Raw genomic sequence first — 20,882 nt, 5'->3', positions numbered from 1 at the left:
GTGTATACAGCACACCGCAACATTTGTACTAGCCGCGACGACTACTGTTCCACATCACACCATCGTCCACACACGGCCTTCCATGTCGTTTTCCACGAATGCAGAAGCACAGCACTTTAAGCGCACTGCTGAAAACATAACAAAAAATAAAAGCCCAAGACGGCCATGCTACACGATAACGTGAGCTGTAGATCAGCCGCTGCGAGCCTCAGTGATTTTTTTTCTTCTTGGCCCTTCACATCAGATAACGACTAATCGGGAAGCGCAGATGTAAGACAAGTGCCGTGACTCGGCAGCCTTTTATCGCCCATAATTCCTGAGAAATACCATGCAGGAGAGACTGACAACGGACTCTCAGTTTTCGCTTCAGTCGTAGCCGGGTGTCAGCGAACCGCTGTCCTATGAAACAGAAAGTTCATTGTCCTCAAAGCTAAAACACGTAAAAATACCCAACACGTCGCCTACAATGACGTCAACACCCGGCAGTGCGCTCCTCGAACAGTACGAGTACTGCCGCGGGCGATGACGTCTGGCCGCGCCTGCAACGAAACCACGAGCACGGCATACGTTCCAGCCGACTCGATCGGGTTAAGCGAGCATTGCAAAACCGTTTGCCCATGAGCGCACCCAAAAGAAAACGCGCGCAGAATGCTCATAACAGCGCCAGAAATTCCTAAAGTGTGCCTTCGTTGGCTCATCGTGTACTCCCCGCGGGGCACAGCAGCGCTGCCACGTTATGCCACGGCGATACAACGAGGGCGAGAGGTAGGGACCGCCCGGAGGAGTCAAAAGGACAAACGGTTATTTCATCCGTCCTCGCCAGATGCGGCGCGACGACAGTCACGTCTCCCTCTCCTTCTCTCGGAAACCGGCGGCCCTCCCAATGGCCTGCAGAGATAAACTCAGCTGCAACCAACGAGCGCACGTAGCCACCAACCGCAGCTAATACGTTAACTGCTGCACTTCGAGCAGCACTGAATGAAAACTACCCATTGCAACCCGCACACCAGCTGTCTCAATCGATCAACTTCGCGCGCGTTGGAATGTGTTCAATCCGCAACCGAACTGCGTTTGAAATGCTTGTGGGCCGTGACCACCTACGAACGGAGGAACGTTTTAAATACGGGCCCTTAGAAGCTGTACACAACTGAGCAGCTGCAAGGCAACGAAAACGCTTGCATGACATAGAACGAAGAGAAGTTTTTAGCGAAACCAAGATTACCTTAACACCCACTGGCGAGCGTGTTGCATGATTAACCAAGATGCCATGTTTCTTCCGGCAGTACTTAGTCAGACAGCGGAAGGGTTTTAAGACAAAACTAGATTGAAAGGCCTGATGTCAGGAGAGAGTGAAGTCTGCAGATAACAAGCACGTTCCTATTTGTTCTTGTGTATAAACCTTTGTTGCCAGCGCCCAGCGAAGGGATGCATGCGGTATCGCTGGGCAAAGCAGTAACTTATCGCCTAGCAAGCTGCACAGAACGAAGCAGACGCTGTGCGCACGACCAAAGACAGCCGATTCCACGCCACCACACGACCAACGATTGAGATGCCCCAGGCGTGCAACAATGCCGGTCGCCGCACAAGCACAGAACGCGGCGAAGAGGAATAGGAGAGGGGGAAATAGAAAGAGAAAGGCAGCGGGGCAACCTCCTCGCCCCTAGCGCCGCAAGATCGGACGGACATGTTGGCGCTCCGCGCGCACGCAGTGCAGGCGAAGCGCGTGAGAGCCGAGGGCGGTCGCGGGACCTCTGGCCGCTTCGGCGCGTTTGGAAACGATGCTCTTGGCGCACAGTCGCGTCACCAGTAGTTAACGATGATCCGCAGTCGGTCGACGGTGCGAGGAAAGCGGCCCAGGCTAAAGGGAGCGGCAGTCCTCGTTGACCCCGTGACGGTAAGAATCCCGATCGAGCCACTCGGCAACCTCGCTCTCTCGTTACGCCGACAATCAATCGAGGCCGCTGGCCTTGCACGAAAAGGCGGGCGCGCTCGCTCGGGAGCGCGGCGCCCTGTGGCATCTTGCGCCTCGAAATACCCAGGCAATGGGAAGGGAAACCGCGGCCTACAACGTTTTGATCGACATCGGAGCCGTGCGCGCGCGACAATACTTCAATGCTGCGTTCTAGTGCGTACGTTCACGAGCGCGGTCAACATTAGGCCTAATGTGTTCCCTGTTAGCGCCCACCCGCCTGCCATGTCGGCGATCTTTACAATAAAAACGCAGCTGGTACACACTATTCAAAGCGAGAAGCCGCCTAAACGAAATATCTGACTTGCTAATTCATGCTTTCGCGACAATTATGCTCATGACGACCTGGCGTCAAACGTGCCTTGCTGCTAAAGCGCTTCATATGTACCGATGAAACGATTCAGTGCGGATATGGCCTCAGAAAATCTTCACTGCAGTTCAGAAAGCGTACGCGCGTTGCATACGCATACGCGCCAGACTCGAGAAACATCGGCCCTCCGTGCTGGCAACACCGGAGTGAGTCGGTAACAGCTCAATAGTTGTGCGCAGCACACGAAACTGATGATTACTTGTTATTCCCGATTACAGGTGTGAAAAACAATGCAAGTAAGGCTTCCACCGGGAGGCGTTGCACTCTACGTCTGCCTTTCGGTGCTCGCTTGCGGACTGGCGCACGCGGATGCTGGCTCAGGTGACAGCACCGTCGGCCAAGATGGCGCGCTCGACTGTCCTGAAATGTGCAAGTGCCGCTCAACAGATTCTTCAGGAGCGCAACGTGTCCTCTGCGTGGGACAGCTGCGCAGAGCTGTGCCGAAAGACCTCCCACCTCAAGTTGCATCACTCGATCTTTCACGGAACAAGATCAGAAGAATTAACTCAAGCGAGCTGAGTCCTGTAAACTATACACATGCAAGTTACCTGAGACACCTCAATCTGCACCAGAATCTTATACAAGAAATAAATGTTAATAGCTTTCAAACGCTAGTCTCTCTCCAAGAGCTGGATGTAAGTGACAATGTAATTTATGCCATCCATGTAAATAGTTTTGATGCTCTTGAAGCTCTTACTGTGTTAAACCTTTCTGGAAACCATCTGGACCAACTCAAACATGAATGGTTCCAAGGCCTTTCCAACTTGACTGTGCTTGACCTGTCGCACAACAAGATCCAAGCATTGAATAATGTAGTGTTCTGGTCACTCCACCATCTGGTCCACTTGCGTGTGGATTACAACAGAATCAGTTCTGTGGGGCTCTTAAGCCTGAAGGGTCTTGACTCTCTCCGGTATCTTAATGTTAGCCACAATAACATTATGACCATACAAACTGGCACACTGCGACCAACGCCAAATCTGGACGTACTGGACATGAGCTACAACCCTATCACAAGCCTTCATGAACCATTTAAGCATGGGCATAACATTCGCAAACTACATGCATCTCACCTATACAATCTCTCTCACTTGTCAAAGGCAGTCTTTACAGACTTAGAAAGTGCAGAAGAAGTGTTTATGAACAACTGCCCTGCCCTAGAGACAGTGCAGAGTGATGCTTTCTCGCCACTGAAAGCTGTTCGCAAGCTGGACTTGCGTTTCAACAACTTCACCACTCTTCCATCTGGATTGTTTGACCAGCTGCTACAAATAGAACGGGTTCGTCTCAATGGCAATCCATGGTTCTGCGACTGCCGCCTTTACTGGCTGCTACTGTGGCTACGTGACAATGTGCGGGCCCACCTCTTGTCACCGTCAAACACTCTTTGTGCCAAGCCATCAAACCTTACTGACGTCACAGTGCTTGATGCTGTGGACAAGCACATGGTCTGCCGCAAGGCTACAGTGATTGAGCACACAACCCAAGCACATTTTAGGTTGTTTACATCAGCTGTGCTCTCATGCCGCGTTGATGGAAGCCCTGCTCCTTCAATAACCTGGACCACACCGCACAAGCACCGCTTCAACTGGACAGCGGAATATGGCGCATCTGTTGGAAATTCTTCTCTCAATGGACGGGTGGACAGGGGCGACTGCCCGAAGTTTGTGCTCCTTCAGAATGGTGACTTGTTTGTGCGTGAGGTCCAACGTGGTGACAGTGGTCATTACCGGTGCACAGCCACCAATGTGCTAGGCCACCAGATGGTTGCCATACGACTCACCCTAGACTATGACTTTCTGGTGAATGTCAAAATAGTGAGTGTGCTTGTGGGGTGTGCTACAGCATTTGGTTTTGTGCTTATCACAATGGTGGTCATGGTAGTCAGTGCCATACTACGGAGATTTGGGGTGGAGTGTCCGTGCTGCATGATAGGAGAGTCGCCGCGCGCACGACAGCTTTATCGCATGCTCGAAAGTCTTGAGCAATACCGATGCCAGCAGCTGGAGCGGCTTCGAGACAACTATGCCTGTCAAGTGCTTAGGATCAAGGAGAACTGTACCCAGCAGATGGAGAAGATCAGGGAAAGTTACACCGGACAGACAGATCGACTGAGGGACTTCTGCGACTATGGCACTGCACAAATCACGAACATGAGGGATAACTACTATTCACAGGTAAGAAATGTTTTAAATTATGCTACTTCATTTTTGACATGCAAAGTACCAGTGGCTAGCGTGCAGTGGCACTGAAATATGCTTAGTAGGATAAGATCTGTAGAAATAATGCATGCCAACTTTTGAGCTGAACTGATGCTTGTTCCTGCTCTAGGTACAGAGGGTGCGGGACTATGGCATTGGCCAAATCGACAGGCTTCGCGAGAACTACGTGTTTCAGCGCAACAGGATTCGGAAGTTCAGTGCCCATCACCTGTACAAGTTACGTGAAAACTACAAGTTGCAGCAACAGCACCTTAACAAGATACTGGAGAACCTCAACCTCGAGAGCTGCCGGAGTGTCTGTGCTCGTACTGACTCCATCATCTTTGATCCTGCCGAGATTGGCCTGGAGCCTCCACCTCTGGAAATACTGCCGCCACCGGCCATCTTTCCTCTGTTCATGGATGAAGACACTGAGAGCCAGATTTCCGCTTACTACACTCCAGACACACTGTCTCAGGTGTCACCTGATGAAGTGGTTCTGCAGCCAAATTTTCCCAACCTAGACTCTTTCCCGGACTTCGCTGCAGAGCTTCCAGCCATCCACATGCCGGACATGTGTGGAATGGCACCAGATCAGCCAGGTCCCAGCTATTTACCACGAACAAATGTGACTGTGCATCTAGACTGTGACCCAAACTTTGATGTTGCTGCATCTGAAGTGCCACTGTTACAGAATGCATCCCATGAGACTGCAGTGTGATGCAGTGAATGTGAATAGAACAGTAGTGATAGAACAGTACTTAAGTTGAACTTTGTAAAAACATTTGCAGAGTTTGAGACATGTGCAGCTTGGTTTGCCTCAGGAATGATGTAACTCCCAGAGAACCAGCCTAATGTTACGCAGTAAAGGAACCCAAACACTCAAGCTCTGACAAGCTAGTCTGGCAATGTAGGAACACTTGTTCAGTTTCAAATGTGCGCTGGCAGTATATGTGCAGCATAGTGAACTAGGCTTAAGGAGGGTCAGATATGCAGACATATTTGTTGGTAGAAGTGAGACATTCACAGTTGAAACCCTGCCCAGTAGGCTGCACCATGCTTACTGTTGATTAGGTTGTGAAGTGCATTGCATATTTTCGTACTGGTGTCTTAGAAAAGCAGTAGCAACAGAAGTGCTTTTACTGGCACAACTTATGAACATATCATGCTGAAGAACATGTAAGCAAAGATGGAATAGTCCGTCTTCTGGAAGGCACCCTTCCCCTCAATAAATGGCTGCCACATTTCAGGTTTAAAGAAGCCAAGTTTCTGTGATAGACTGGTGCCACCAGTGGGCATCCTCAATATTCCAGGCTATAGTTTCACTTTTTAGATGCTTCCCTTGTGCCCCTGTATCAAGAAAATTATAGAGTACTGCTTTCAGCAGGTAGGATTTCCATATCCTGAAAGGTAGACTTGAGAAGAATTCAATGGTGCAAGAAACTTTTCTGTGAGTTTTTATAGTAATTATTGCTCTCGTGCGTGTTTATGTTATTGTATTATTATTTGCAACTTTGAATGGTTGAGATAATTTTTTCTCACAAATATTTCTTTTATAAAAATAAAACTATGTACCTGCTTTTTTGATTAGAATGTTTTGTCTATCAGAAAAATACGACACCATATTTGAAAGGCACGAGAAGTGCAAGAAGCACAAAACACAATGCTACTTATTTCTTGCGTACTCTATATTCCTTTCCGGCCCAGCATGTAAAAATCGGAGTCATTGTAGTGGATCATTTACCTAAAGAAGGAGCATACTATACCAGTCTGCATTTGAATATTCAGAGTGTAATCTGTACTGTCTATCGAAAACTGAGCTCACAGGAAGCATATTTGAAAAACAAAGGTTTGCATGAACATCACCTCATTTACAACACAGCATGGCAAAGCTAAATTCTTGTCTGAATATGTCCGTAACAACCATCTAACATCACAGTATCTTTTCTGCAACATGAAGTAGAAAAAACTACGCAAAGCATTTTTTTAAAACCACCTCAAGGTACCCAGTTGAACCTAAAGCATAAGGTTCTGCAGAACAATTTGAGGAAGGCATAGAATATGTCTATTGTATTAAAGGGCCTCACCTTATGGTATGAAAGCCTTCTAAATACGTCCTGTATGAGCAGAGTTATTGGAAATCAAATGTTGCTCCTGCCATATACCGTTTCTGCGATTATGAGCCTATGCTTCAATCTTCCATAAATTGTACAAAAGACTGCTTCACAGGAAGAGCAAAACGACTGACAGTGGTTGAACTACGGCTTAAGAAGCATCTCTTATTAGATCACCATTAATCAAATGCACACAAAGGCTTCATGGGTGCATACAGCCAATGAAGCCCATTTGCAGCTTTCTTTTTGAAGCAAACTGCTTGCTTTAAGCCACTTAGAAACTTCCCTCTCTACTATGGACACTCCTTTATGCAGCATGCGAGGAGCTGTCCAACGATATACAACCTGACCCGAGTTCGAGACCCCTGCACCTGCCATCATGCAAAGGTTTGATATTGGCACAGTGGTACTGCTGCCTGCCATTTGGTGCCATGACCTTATCGGTGATAAGATTTTGCTGTGCCCAGCTGTTGCCTTATGAAATTAATTAAGTCTTGGGGCATTACATGCCAAAACCATATGATCATAAAGCACGCTGTAGGTAGGGACTCCGAATTAATTCTGGCAACCTGGGGTTCTTCAATGTGCACTCTACACACGGTTGTTGGCTTATATTGGCCAATACAGGCTAATATAGAGAACTGCTGCTGAACCACATTCCCCCTTTTTTTGTGTTACACTCGAGCATGAGCAAGCATAGTTCAGTGAAATACACATGAAAATGAGAATAAATCGGTCTATATGGAGATGTTACCACTGCACCCTGCATAGAATTTGCAAGGCTAACATGGGAACTTCAAGAATGACAGCTTAACCGAGTAGATGACCATTGCCAAAAACCAGAAATGCAAAGTCTTTTTTTACATGCATTGGCAAAGTGACATTCAACAATTGCACTACTAGCTGCAGGTACCGATTAATCTTACCATACAAAGAAATCCACCATGTAGCTGTTGCGTTTGTCACTTAAGATAAACGAGAGAAGTGGCAGGAATTTCAAGAAACTAAATGAAAAGTCAGGTGAACAAAAATGTAGGCTCCCTGCTCTGAGAACAGGAAGAACACGCTGCATTATTTAGCGACTAGGAAAGTTACAATGTTCAAAAAGTGATGCAGGACTACGTAAACAAACCACCTGCCATTTTTTAGCAAAAGTGTCGTACCTGAAGCAGTGAATTAAGAAAATGTGTAAAAAAAAAAAGTTTGCAAGTATGTGGATGTCGACAATATATACATATAACTGAGTGTGAAGGGATAACACACCAAAAAAGATTAGAACTCAAATTGATGATTGGTGGGGTTCAACATTTCAAGTAGACACTTAAGGCAATCAGGACACAGCAGTAGAGGGCTTCAGATTATTTTTCACTATGTGGAGGTTCAATGTGCAAATCTTGGTCCGACAGGGAGCAAAGAGCACAGGCGGTGTACCTCAACTGAAGCATTCACTACACAAAAGAAGCTGTGAAAAGAAATGTAAAACTGCACTATGTCTCGTGCATTTGTTATGCTAACAGCAAGACAGAAGTCTCTTTTGGCTATCCTAATTGCCCACCTTGCATCAGCCAACTCCACCTAATACCTGAAAATGTCCTAGTCCCACAATGCCACCTAATCTGCCATCATCAAAAAGCAACTTCAATAAAATCAACACTTTCATACAAGCTCAGAAAGCTTCAGAAGTCTCTACAGATCTGCATGGGGAACATGGGCAAGACATGAGGGTGCTCAAAAGTCGCTTGTGCAAGTACACCGGGGTCAATGATTATCAGCCAAGTGCAAAAAATGACACCATGTTTTGCATATCCGTGCACAGATCACCTAGTTTCTTTACATTAAAGGACTAGTTTGTGGCGTTAGCTTGTGAAGCACAAAATAATGCTGGTAGCCAGGCAAGAACAAATAGCCAAGGTGCTTCTGCATGTCTTGTGCTGCAAACACACAGGGTATTATGCTATCACCAGGGGTGGGACTGCCCAAGGTCATTTTGGAGCAGCTTTCAAGCAGACAGATTGGAGCAGGTCAGTGTGAATTTTGGTGGAATAATGGAATATGGCAGTGCACTTCGTAACCATAATGGAACACAGAATAAACCAACATGAGCGCTGTACTGCAACTGTCTTAACTCTTTCCGTACCGCACCCATTTGGCATCATTAGCCTGCTAATGATGTTTTGAAACCCCGGTTTTGAGACCTTCCGCACCGCTCACAGATACATTGCGCTATCGGACATGAAGGAGGAAAACTACATTTTTGTTTGCTAAGCAGTTTGCTTTTTTCCCCCTAGGCGGTGATTTTTGAACGCGCTCTGAAGTTTTCGATAGTGTCAAAGTAGAAAGCAAAAATGGCCGCCCACTATCGGTGGTATGAAATGCCACTTTCTAGACCTTCTGTGCCGTTCACGCACACTCTGTGCCATAGAGCGTGAAGGAGAACTATATTCTTGTTTTCTAAGCAGCTCACTTTTGCCCCGCTAGGCGTTAATTTTTTAACACACTCCAAAATTTCGCGATAGTCAAAGTAGAAAGCAAAAATGGCCACCTCCAAGAGCAGCGCGGGTGCTTTGAAAGATTAGAGATCTCGCGATTCCGTTGTGTCTGTGGCAGATTTTATGATAGATAGAGTAGCAGTGAGTCTGAGGACGCTCCCTTTTTGTCGGACTGATTCTGAGAGCGACGGTGATGCAAGCCAGCCCGGACCATCGGCAGCCGCAGCCGGGCACACCAAACTGTAGTGCCTGCACTTAAATTTTTGCCGTAAAATACCTGTTTGATGAAAAATTTTGAGTTTTTTTTTACGAGATAGTGCCTATTAGACGGCAATACATTTTGCATATCTCATAATTCTTGTTACTTATTTTTCTTAGTAGATACAAGTGTGCCTTTAAAAACTGTTTAATTTTATCCCACAATCTTCATTTTGGATATATATATATTTTTTTACATACACCTCGTTAATAAAACTTATATGCATGAAAACTGCATTCATTCTACTTTTTGTTGATATATTACACAAAATATTGAATGCAATAGTTCCGTCAGAAAACAAACAAACTGGCATAATCTACACGAAACGCCTATTTTTCCCACGGTAGGGAATGTGTTAGGCGACGCTTTACCACCAGGTCTAGCCAGGTCTAGCCATTTTAAGCTGACAAGTGCCGTGCATAGAATGCGCGCAAACGTTCGTGTGTGCTAAGTATTACATCGCTGAGAGAGCTGACATTCCAAACGGAATGCTGTTTGCCCTTCTCCTCCTCGCGGGCGCCGTGCTCCAAGCTGGAGGGAGGGATGACGTATATGTGCTAGTGTGCCTATGCACGTGTCTTTGCTATCACATCGCTCCGAGGCTATGTTCACACTTTGGAATCGGCAAGCGAACGGAAAATCTTTTCCGCACATGTCCAAGATGTTCACATTTGTTTAGCCATTTTGGTGGAAACCACTGCCGCTTATGCCCACATCTATGTAGTCCGTGTATGTTTGTTTGCGTGGTGGCGCTGTTCATCACACCATCTTGAGTGGTATGTTCATTCACTGACCCATCAGTTATTAAATGGTATAATTTTGCGCAACTGCGTGTGTAGTCGAACTTTTAATAGTTTCAGCTAGTTGTTTTTCTTGAAAATGAACAACTGAAGATGTTAAATTTTACAACAGGATGTTTACATGCTAGTGCAGCTTCCGGTGAAGCGGAACGGCTTCCCGCCTGCTTTCCCGCCCATTTCGCTGCCTAGGCGGGCGGATTCTGTCAAGTTTCTGCCGCTTCTGCCTGCTCCGAGACCAAGTGTGAACGTAGCCTTAGTGACTCGCGACTTTGCGAATTATTAAAGGCAACACCTGTTATTTGTCTAATTTGTTGCACTGATAGACAAATTAAGGTTAAGAGATGCATACGTCACAGGCCACAGGGCCTATGGCATATGCATCATGTGATTCTCGAGGTCCGGCATGAGAGAACGCAGGGAAGGAATCTCACCTGCGGAGGCTAGATGGGGCAAGTGGAGAGAGTGTGTCTCTTGGCAGTATCGCTTGCCTTCTAGAATCATGGGTTCGTGGCACCGAAATATTTCTATCTCAACTATTATTGAACCAATTGGAAAAATTCTTGCGGTTGAACGCTCCTCAGAGGGCACGTAAATATAACCAAAATTTGCTATGGGGCCTGGTGAGGGGCTCTTTAATCTGAAAACCTTTGACCGACACTTCATTTCCATAACACAATTGCTGCTACTCCTTTGTATGTAAGCACATGTATCTTCACAGACAAATTAAATGTGAATAAGAAATCACAAAGTAGAATACCTTCCTCAAGTAATAACTCGCTAGCATAATCTCATGCTCGTACTTAACAGGTAGACATAGGTGGCGTAGGGCTCCACACTAAGCTTGAAGCCAAAATTATGCCAACAATACATATTGGCAAAAACAGATAGGAAAGAATGCATTCTAGTTAGCCCCAACTTGTTAAACTACCATATAGCCACATAACCTTATCATTATTTTGCTAGGTATGGTTTATAAAGTGGTTTCACACCACGCAGGAAATAATCACATGAGGGCATATTCGGCATAAATTCAAACACAAACCATTCCGAGACAAGTCGAACACATTATTTCGTTTTCACTTTAGGTAAAACTGAGAACATTTGTAACAGTGGCTTAATTCAGAATTTGAAACATACACATGGCAATATTCTATGCTTAGAAACTAGCTACCAGTCAACGTTCAACCTTTCGGACTCCTTAGTGGCAGCAAAAACATAAGAAAAATGAACGCACACAGTTTACTGCCCCAAAGCACAGGCACAATTGAAATAGCTTTGAAGGCCTGCCAGTAAACTTAATGGGCACATCGTAGCCCGTACTTCAACAGGAGACTGTGGGTGCCCGAGTGTATAATTAAGGAATGCATACCATGTCTTGCCACAGTTGCCCCTTTACACTCTTGGTATGCTTCACCACAATACACTGGGTATGCTTCAATCATGTAATACTGCTGCAATGCCGCGAATCTGACTTTCGGGAATCAGCATTACACAACGTGGCATGATTTCTGCACTTTGAAGTCATCGGTCAGGATTACAAACGTGGCCATAAATGACAGTAGCGAATTCTTTCAAAGAAAATGATGGCACCGAACAGCAAGAAGCTTGGCACGGACCATCTGAAGCAGGTAGGCCCAACATTCCTGCGGTGGTGGCTGCCAGCGAATCGGCGTGCGAGAGCGCCAGTTCGAAGCTGTGATATAATCTGAATGGCAATGGCTTCGAATAATGCTGTTTCAGACCTTCAGTGACAGCGAAAAGTTTTGTGCCAGAAATTCCAGACCTTCTTATACACTGACTCTATTAAGTACGTGGTGGTTCCGCAAAGGCACACAAAGTATCGGGCATGTCCAAAAAATCATTGACTGTAATTACACATAAGAGGTGCTTGTTATGGTACGCATTTCTATTCATGTCAACGGTACAAGAGCAAAACCAGAGACCACAGTGGCAACAAGATAATGAAGCACTGGACGGGAGGGAAAAATGGCTAAATGAGCTTCTAGTTTGCTCGAAGTGCTCTCAGCCTACTTTTCGTTGTTTCACGCCTCAGCTAGGAAGTGCTGCGCTGCTCGGCCCACTCAACAGTATTCCAGTACAGTCTAAATACAGCCGTCCTGGCTGTTCTGACAGCAGCGATGACAATGGGAGTGGCCATGCACATGCCGGCTGCTTGCCGGAAGCACCGAGAAGTCCAGTGTAATAAGCGTGAAAATTGCGAGAAACTGTGTGGGAGGAGCCTTCGTGCAGTGTGCAGAATGTGAACGTCTGCATTCTTTTTCGGAGAACGAATCCGCTTGCTGTCTGTGCTCACTGCCGCAGCACACATGCCAAAGCAGTTCTGGCACAACGTGGCGCAATTAGCGCAGGAATCCCGCCCCTCTATTATCTTGTAGCATGAAATTGTGCAACACATATGAACAAAAGATATATGCATTGTAAAACAACATGCAACATTAGGCCTCATATTATTATGTAACGAAATATGATACATTTATTATACAGAAGGTGTTGTAGATCTTAACCTACAGTGGACTCTTTAAACGAAACATCAAGGAACCACGAAAACTGGTTCAGTTTATCAGTAGTTTCATTTACTGAGAGGCAAAGCTGAACACAAAACCAACCATGAATATGGGCTTCAGTTTAAGCGATTTCCGTTTATTAAGATTGCAGTGTATTTAGCACTGAACAAGCGGCGTGACAAGGTTTTGTGACCATTGTGCGCTGCTGGCCACCAAAACATTCTATGTTGTATAATGGAAGCGCAAAGGTAGAACAAATTATATGTAATCCGACATTAAATTTAAATCCACAAGTTGTGTAGTACATGGAGTAATTCCTCCATAAAAATTGTCACATATGAAAAACGAACTTGCTGCAAAAATGTGCAGAGCGAGACTACTACGACTGCACTACTTGCTTAGGTTCAGCTGCCTATTAAGTATGAAACAAAGTTGAAAACTGGGCAAGATCATGTAGGCCATTAGCAAAAAATATCACCCCAGGATGAACAATTGGTGAAAACCAGCTCAATTGGGGTTTTTGATGTTTTGTACTAATGTTTCAATTTAATCAGTTGTACAAAATTGGCACATCATGCCACCTGAGAACATACTAAAGCCAAGGCTTCGCTGTATAAATTTAGAATTCTAATGTTCTGGTGGAAAAACTGCCAATCATCAGACTTTCTGCAGATGTAGATGCTATACACTAGCTCTCCCTGCTATGCATGAGAGCATGGAAAAGTAACTAGCTTTTTTTCCCCTCAGTGTTTACTGTAAGCAACTACATTTAACGGAATGACCCGCAATACACAAAAAGTTTGGTGTGATGAAAATTTTGCATGTGTAGAAATACAAATCCTGTTCTTAACTTTTAAAAAATTTAATGCTCACAAATTACAAAATCTCTATAAGCAAGAAAAAACAAGTATTCAACTCACTATGTCCACTTATACTTAGGCAAGATTTTTCAAAGCTTCAGTGGCTTTGTATGATTGAATTAAAAAACTACGCCACCTTCATTTATGTTATGCTGCAGTAGTATTCTGCGTCGTTCATTACACAGGTTTTTAACTTTTTCATAACAGCACTTGTGGAATAAACAAGGTATATCAAGTACAAGTCAATCTCCACTAACTTGGAAAATTTGATAGTAAGGACTGACTATCTGGTCCTGGCAAGCATATCCATTATTCAATGGCATCAAGTGCTAATTAATTTCAAGTTACATGGCTCCACTGTGGTTCATTCAGACAATCCCCAAAAAGTAACAAACATTGCATTGTGCAAAGGAAAAGTGGTGTTAGTGTCCTGTGCAAGAAAGCATCACCACATGAAACTGAGCAGAAAAATATTTGTTGATATGTGCTGTGCTTTGTTACCCTTTTCAAGTTTTGTGTTGTACCATGGTAGTGGAAGCACACCTGTGTTACCATGGGTTTTTCTGTGATGGTTGGTGACAGCAGTTATGGTAATCAGTGCTGTTCTGAAATAGTGCAAGGCTTTGCAATATGACATATAACAGAAAATGTACGATGCAAGGCCCTTCACTGTGGGCTGCGTGCTCGCATCAAACTCCTCGACTACACCACTATGGAAGTTTAGTTGGCAGCTGCACAACACTCACCACTGAAAAGTTCACCTATCAGAATAAAGGGGCATGTATCGGTGCGCATGCTGCCAATGCACTGCGGAGGAAGTGGTAAGGCCCTTGCCATTGTGCAGAAGTTGCATGCGAGTTCCCGTAATAGGCTATGAGCACTTACCACTTGCACAAGATTAAAAAAAAAAAAAAAAAAAAAAAAAAAACCATAACTGCAGCTGCTACAAAAAATGAGGGTAACGAATTCCTTTACTCAATGATGAAATGTTGATGCACTAAATATGTGTCTATTGTTTTCTTGGTCCATTACATAACTCAATCTGATATTCAGATAATAAGGACATATTTCTGGCACCCTCAAATCTGAATTCGTGAGATTTTACTAAGTTGTGCACAAGCAGTAATTTGCAATGAATTTAAAGCCAATTACGTCGTCCTGCGTTAGATAATTTGTTTTCAACTGTGTAGCTTTCTGAAAGGCCTGTACGAGTTTCCTCTGCAGCACTGCACTGCTTTCAGGTGAATGACAGCTTCTACCCCTAAAAAAAACTTGCTTCATCTTGTAGATGTCCAAAAAACTTACCTGCTCGCTCAATGTTTCTGCACTTTGATTTTTTAATTAATTAGGCCTCACGCTGCTACCTGCTGGCTTTCTGATTAGCTTATTTGGTTAAGCAACCACCTCCAAAAGACGTTTCCTAGTTCAATCTCCAAACCATGGCAAATTTTTCTTCAACAGCAATGTTTTCTTTACGTGAAACCTGTATGGATTTAGTACACAGTTTTGCCAGACCGGCTCAATAACCATCCCCCCCCCCCCCCCGATCATTACCACTTTTGAGTACATCTATTGCCTTTTGTATGTGACGAGCAAAGGGCACACGTAACCATTTTTGGCTATTTCGTATGACCAAGGCACTTGCAGGTAAACCACCACTGAAGCTGAAGTTATTGCTCACTCTGATGGAGGATTACAAATTCTCTTTGCTACTAAAGTCATCACCATTTTTCCTATTAAAAATGTGTGCAAGGCGAGAACATCATGCTCAGCAATGGTGAAGAAACAGTTCAACCTGATGGTGCTTATGCACTTGCACACCCTGCTGGCAGCTTACCTATGTGCTACTGCCTACGGACAAGAGGGCAAAATGTAAGCGCAGAGTTCTCTGGGTGCCAAAAAGGTGGCACTAAATATCCATAGGAAACAAGAACGCATACAATTTCATAGACCTTGGCAGGCGCTTCCCAAGAATGCACCAATAATTTTTTCTTTCCAGAGAGAAAGGACAGTCAGTGAATGTCATTCCGCACATTGGCAGCAAGTACAACAAAACGTGGCATTCCCTCTGTGGCTCATGGTTTGGTGAAGTATTACACTACATCCTGCAATGTAGTAATATCCTGCGAACATCACTGAAGACACTACAGTGGGACCTCATTTATTTTAACTCCAAGGAGACTGGAACATTATTCAAATAAAACAGAGTTCGAACAGAGAAGAGTCCCTTTACTTTAATTATTGCGCTTGACAATTCACATGGCAGAGCACGCAATACAGTCGCTGACCAACAATTTGAAATCAGTGGAAGCTGTCTTTAAAGCTAGAATGAATTGAGTCCAAAATATCAAACTCGCCAGAAACAAGTGTTTATTTCACAAGCGTCCAGAAAAGCTGACCACTGTATTACTGCATGAAAGCTTGCATGTGACCTGGCCACTGTTGTTTGACCACAGCCATGGCTTTCATTACAGACAAACAAAATTCAGCCGCCAAATGCAGAAAATTTCCATCCCATGCAACTTAAACAGAGGCTGACCATGATCCAATTGCCGTATGATGACAGGTTTCTTCGCAACAGTCATTGCCTGGCAGTTTACCCACTTAATCGCTGCCCTATTCAACAGAAACATTGAGGGTGAAGTTGGCACAGTTTGAAGCTACCTGATGGTTGCGGCTGTCTAAAATTCATAACAGCAGTCACAGATGTGGCTAAAGACTGTCGCAATTTAACATGCGAGGAAACAAATCTGGACATGTGGAACGCATGTGACAAAATGCAAATGCAGTCCTTCAATCAGCTGCTTAAGCAATTGAAGTGATCAAATTTTTCTAAATTTTTAGATTTCCCGATTTATTTTTCGCACTGCTCGGACCTTAATTTACCTTCTGTTGAAATATAACAAAATGAGCAGCAGAAGTCGAGAAAACAGCACTTTCCTAGAGTGCTGTCATAAAAAATTGTGGGGGAAAAAAAAAAAAGGGCTTTGGTAGGCGCTGTCGCACTGTAGATCCCTCGGTGAGAGCGTTCTGATCAATGTGATTGACGACTGTGATAGCGTAACGCACATGTTCTGTGATGAGCCCCCAAAGTAAGCAAGCTCCGAACGGCCAACATGTACGGAAGACCATGAAAGGCGTGGCACAGAGGGAAAAAACTACTTGTAGAAGCGCCGAACTCGTTGACGAGGCACAACTTACACACGTGGATGATCGGGAAAGCGCGTTTGCATGCGATGGTGAAGGCACGTCCCCGTGTGGTCGTGACGGCAACGCAACATCAGCTAGAGCAGTTTTCGTATCAAATATTCAGCTATGGTTTTCAACTCCAACTCTCACTAATGAAAAGGTTACCCAACAAGAAGAGACAAGAGCGGACATTTTGAGTGCATAGTAATCTACCTCTGCACGATGCACCAAAAGGCAACTAAGCTGTACGAAACTGTGGCAAAGAAGCGAAAAACTACAATATGTAAAGAAAATATGTCCTCACAGGCAAAGGACTACATCCCAGGTGGGTTTTAGGTCCTCAAAGTAAATATTTAGATGTTTACGACAAATAAACATTTGAGTTCCATTTTCTCAGCTTTCATCTTTGGTGCTGTTGCTTTCAGTCATCCTAGTGCCATTTCGAAACGAATGAAGACAAGATTGTCTTTTGCACTTACTTTCTGAAACATTGACGAGCGCAATAAATCTGTCCATCTTTATCTGCACCTCATAAAAACATTTATAAAGTTTTTTACAGTAGTCGTCAGTAAGAGAATATATATATAGGAGATAAAAAAAATATCTTATGCTTATTTTGGGATTTAAAAAATAAACCAATAGCTTCACTGCATAGAATGAGCCTATGTGAACATGCTGATGTAAAAATCTTGGCGAACTTGTGTGTATTTAATAAACATGCAGATGATCATTGGAGGATGTCAAGTGTTCCAACTCGAAAACTATAATAGATAACACAAAACTGATTTCAGTTATATCAGCTTAACAAATCACACCTGCTGTTACTGTGTATATCTATGATGAAGTTTAACAGGCCGAAGCAAGTGAAAATCTACTTTCGAATTTCAATGATTACATACTTTCAAAAGATGCAGAGTACTGTCTGTTCATGCTTGGCTGCAGCCGCCCGTGTAGGGAAATAAGCTTTAGTGACCCTCCTTATTGGTGTCATAGCTGTCGAGTCTCACTAAATTCAGCTAGTCTGGAACGTTCAAATAGCCTCAAACCATGTGAAATTTATGGTCAGACCACACGCACGCTTGCCAGCGCGCACTTACTCCTAGCCGCTCCTGGTTAGATGCCTCGGCAGACTTCGCTTCATATTGAGCAACTGATATCGCTTCAAAATGCATAAGTTGGATGTGGCTACTATCCGTCGGTCAAGCTGGTGCAGGGAAAAGTTGGTCTGCACATCCATGTAGCATGGCCAGGCTGGAGCATATGAGCGTGAGCACACACTCAACCCCAGTCGTGCACGATACAAACGCTGTGCATACATACAGTCGAACCTCGATATATCGAACAGCGCGGTGATCGCAAGATAGTTCTATATAGCCAGAATTCGATATATAAAGTCACGTAGAAAACACGTAAAAAACTAGCACAAATCAATCAATGAATCAACCGTGGCACAATAGATATTCACATGAAGCTTTAAACAAAATATTTATTTCGTTCGCTGAAAGTACTGATGCAGCGTAGCCTGCTTCATATTGGCAACCGCATGCTTGATCACGGCATCCTCAACATAGTCCAAACGGTCCACAAGAGACAGTCCAGTGCCTTTCATTGCCCCGCAGTAGCGGCGAACAACGGCCAGAACAGCTTCAGTTGCAGTCGGGAGCGGGGCAACACCAGCGCTTGCTGGATTAGCCTCGGCAGCGTCTTCGTTTGGCCGCTCAGCAGTCACTTCTGCCGCGATCTCCACGTCTGTTAACTCTGCCACTGTTCCGGTGATGTCGTCACCGCCAATGAAGTCCTCAATGCACATGCTGTGTGGGTCAGCACCGACAAAGCGCTCCAACTGGCTCCAGGTTTCTTCGAGCTGGCATTCTTCCTTTGTGCCATCCAACGTCAAATCTTCGGTTGCTTCCTCGGAAGCTTCTTCAATGCGGCTCACGAAACCCGCACGCCGAAAGCAGTGAACTATGTCGACTGCTTGACGTTGCCCCACGAGGTTTTCAGCATTTGAATGGCACCCAAAAGGTCTATCTTTAGCTCTTGGCCCATCCGCGGCTTGAGTAGCAAAATGTCGATCAGATGACGCTTATAAATGGACTTGAAAGCGCGAATAATGCCCTGGTCCAATGGCTGCAGCTTCAACGTCGTGTTTGGCGGCAAAAAATGAATTTTAATACTGCTCAGCTGGACATCTGTGTGGTGTGCTGTGCAATTGTCGATGATGAGGCAAACCTTCCGGCCTTGATGCGCCAGCTCAGAGTCCCATGCCTTCAATCATTTTTGGAATATATCCCGAGTCATCTACGATTTCTTGTTCCAGGTATATGTAACCGGAACGCTGGGGCAGTTGCGCATGCACCTCTGGGTTTGAAACTTGCCTATGACAAGCGGCCGCAGCTTCGTGCTTCCGTCCATATTAGCAGCCAACAGAACTGCGATACGTGCCTTGCCTTGCTTGCTGCCGTGGCACTTGTCTCTGCGGGTGTCGAACATTTGTCGTGGAAGCATTTGCCAGAACAGGCCCGTTTCATCAGCATTAAATATCTGATTGGGCTCATACTTGGCGAGAATCAGAGGCCACTTCTTGAATCAAGCCACTTCTTGATCTCGCCTTCACTGGCGTCCTCACTTTTCCCCGGGATTGCCTTCCCGACAATGTTAAAGCGGGCCTTAAAACGTTGCAGCCAACCACTGCTGGCGTTAAAGTTCTCAGCGCCGAGAATGAACGCAAAGTTCTTGGCCTTCTGCTGTAGCATTGGTCCCGATAAAGGAATATTCCGGGCCCTTATGTCGATAAACCATTTGTACAGCGCCTTCTCGACATCTTCAAAGGCAGCTTTGCGTACCCGCCACGCGCCTGAGTGCTGGTTCTGTTCTGCCTTGGCCTTTATGTCACTCTTGTTTTTCAGCAGAGTGCTCAAAGTACTCCTCGGGATGTTGAAAGCTTCGGCGACACTCGACTTCTTTTCTCTATTTTCAACGCGCTGTATCACTTCCAATTTCGCAGCAAATGTCAGGGACGTCCGCTTCTTCGCGTTTGCAGCCATCACACCAACCACGAGGCCTAACCCACACACACACACACACACACTAACAACGACTGGCATAGCACAAGCGGCAGCACCGAGACGCACATGTCGTTGACTTTGTTAATCTAGTCAACCTGGCCTGGCGTGTGTACGCCGCTACGTTCAAATGGCGCCCTCGGTGCAACCGATGTGGGCAGCTGTCGTACGCAGCAGTCTGCAACGCCCATCGTGCCGCCGCTATCTTTGAGAGTGTTGCGGAAAAGCACGCCTCCTGTCAACAGAGCGCACTTGGTCTGGGGCGGCGGAGTTTGATATACCCATTTTACATACGGCCCCGTTTGAAATAAAAAATTAAAAATGCATGAGATTTTCCACGTGATATAGAAAGTGTTCGATATAAACAATAATTTGATATATCGAGGTTTGACTGTACTACAGTTGCATGTACCTGCGGTCTGATACGCAGTGCAGATTTCGTGGCCATAACAGGGTCCCTGAGTCTGCTGGCTGAGTGCACTGTAGCTTGCTCAAAAAAGAACTGCCTTTGGTTTACATTTGGCACGTCATATGTGCCAAAATCGGTAGTGGCATTTGCATGAACATCCAACTGAATTTGAACTGCGCATCTCACACCATAGCCTTTGCAGTGCAAGGTGCTGAAGAAGGAGCGGAAACACTGAACGCGGTGTTTGACTGCCAATAACTCCACTGCTGCTGAACGCATTGAAGTATTTTTTGCAGCAAAGTATTTCTGAAATAGCCTTTTTAACTTCAAAGTGAATCAGCGCGCTGGCGGGAAGTGCTGTGCGATAATGGCGGCAGATACGAACTCGTGCATGTAAACTTTTCGCCTTGTCTCGGTTAAGGGGCACTTAGCAACGCAAATATCACGATTATTCTGCGTGGAAAATGCTGCTCAGAAGTCACAATTTTGATTGTTATATCCAATATGCGGTAACATATTGTTATATATGGCTTTTTTTCTCATAGCCCTAACGCATAAATTGATATCTGAAGTCGACTCATCTTTGTAACCGATATAGTATCATTATATGTGGTATCATTATAAATGGGCTG

The 20,882-nt window shown here is 45.1% G+C and overlaps 2 protein-coding genes and 1 pseudogene across 5 annotated transcripts in view; 1 reads left to right on the top strand and 2 right to left on the bottom strand.

The window, feature by feature from the left end:
- The window catches only part of Ndf (Nucleosome-destabilizing factor), a 139,737-nt gene that overhangs the window by 80,684 nt on the left and 38,171 nt on the right, over positions 1–20,882 (bottom strand). The gene's annotated exons all lie outside the window — the stretch shown is intronic.
- Positions 1,664–15,813, top strand: LOC142578846 (uncharacterized). 2 transcript variants are annotated; one of them, XM_075688481.1, is made up of 4 exons: positions 1,664–1,894; positions 2,558–4,516; positions 6,970–7,041; positions 15,587–15,813. In XM_075688481.1, exons 2-4 carry the CDS (start codon positions 2,570–2,572, stop codon positions 15,674–15,676), a joined length of 2,109 nt encoding a protein of 702 aa, XP_075544596.1. In that variant the 5' UTR covers positions 1,664–1,894; positions 2,558–2,569; the 3' UTR covers positions 15,677–15,813. The 2 variants fall into 2 exon arrangements, with proteins under 2 accessions (XP_075544596.1, XP_075544595.1); XM_075688480.1 differs by lacking the exons at positions 6,970–7,041; positions 15,587–15,813 and adding an exon at positions 4,671–6,122 and having other exon boundaries at positions 1,666–1,894.
- Positions 18,231–19,349, bottom strand: LOC142578849 (uncharacterized; annotated as a pseudogene).

This window comes from Dermacentor variabilis, chromosome 4 (genome assembly GCF_050947875.1).
Source record: "Dermacentor variabilis isolate Ectoservices chromosome 4, ASM5094787v1, whole genome shotgun sequence".
Lineage (NCBI taxonomy): Eukaryota > Metazoa > Arthropoda > Arachnida > Ixodida > Ixodidae > Dermacentor > Dermacentor variabilis.
This window is presented reverse-complemented; position numbering and strand designations above follow the sequence as displayed.

What these genes read in the sequence shown, in the direction of transcription:
- LOC142578846 (XM_075688480.1), top strand. Translation starts at nt 2,570, where the DNA reads ATGCAAGTAAGGCTTCCACCGGGAGGCGTTGCACTCTACGTCTGCCTT. An exon ending in GGGATAACTACTATTCACAG is followed by an intron (nt 4,517 to 4,670) that starts GTAAGAAATGTT and finishes TTCCTGCTCTAG; the next exon opens with GTACAGAGGGTGCGGGACTA.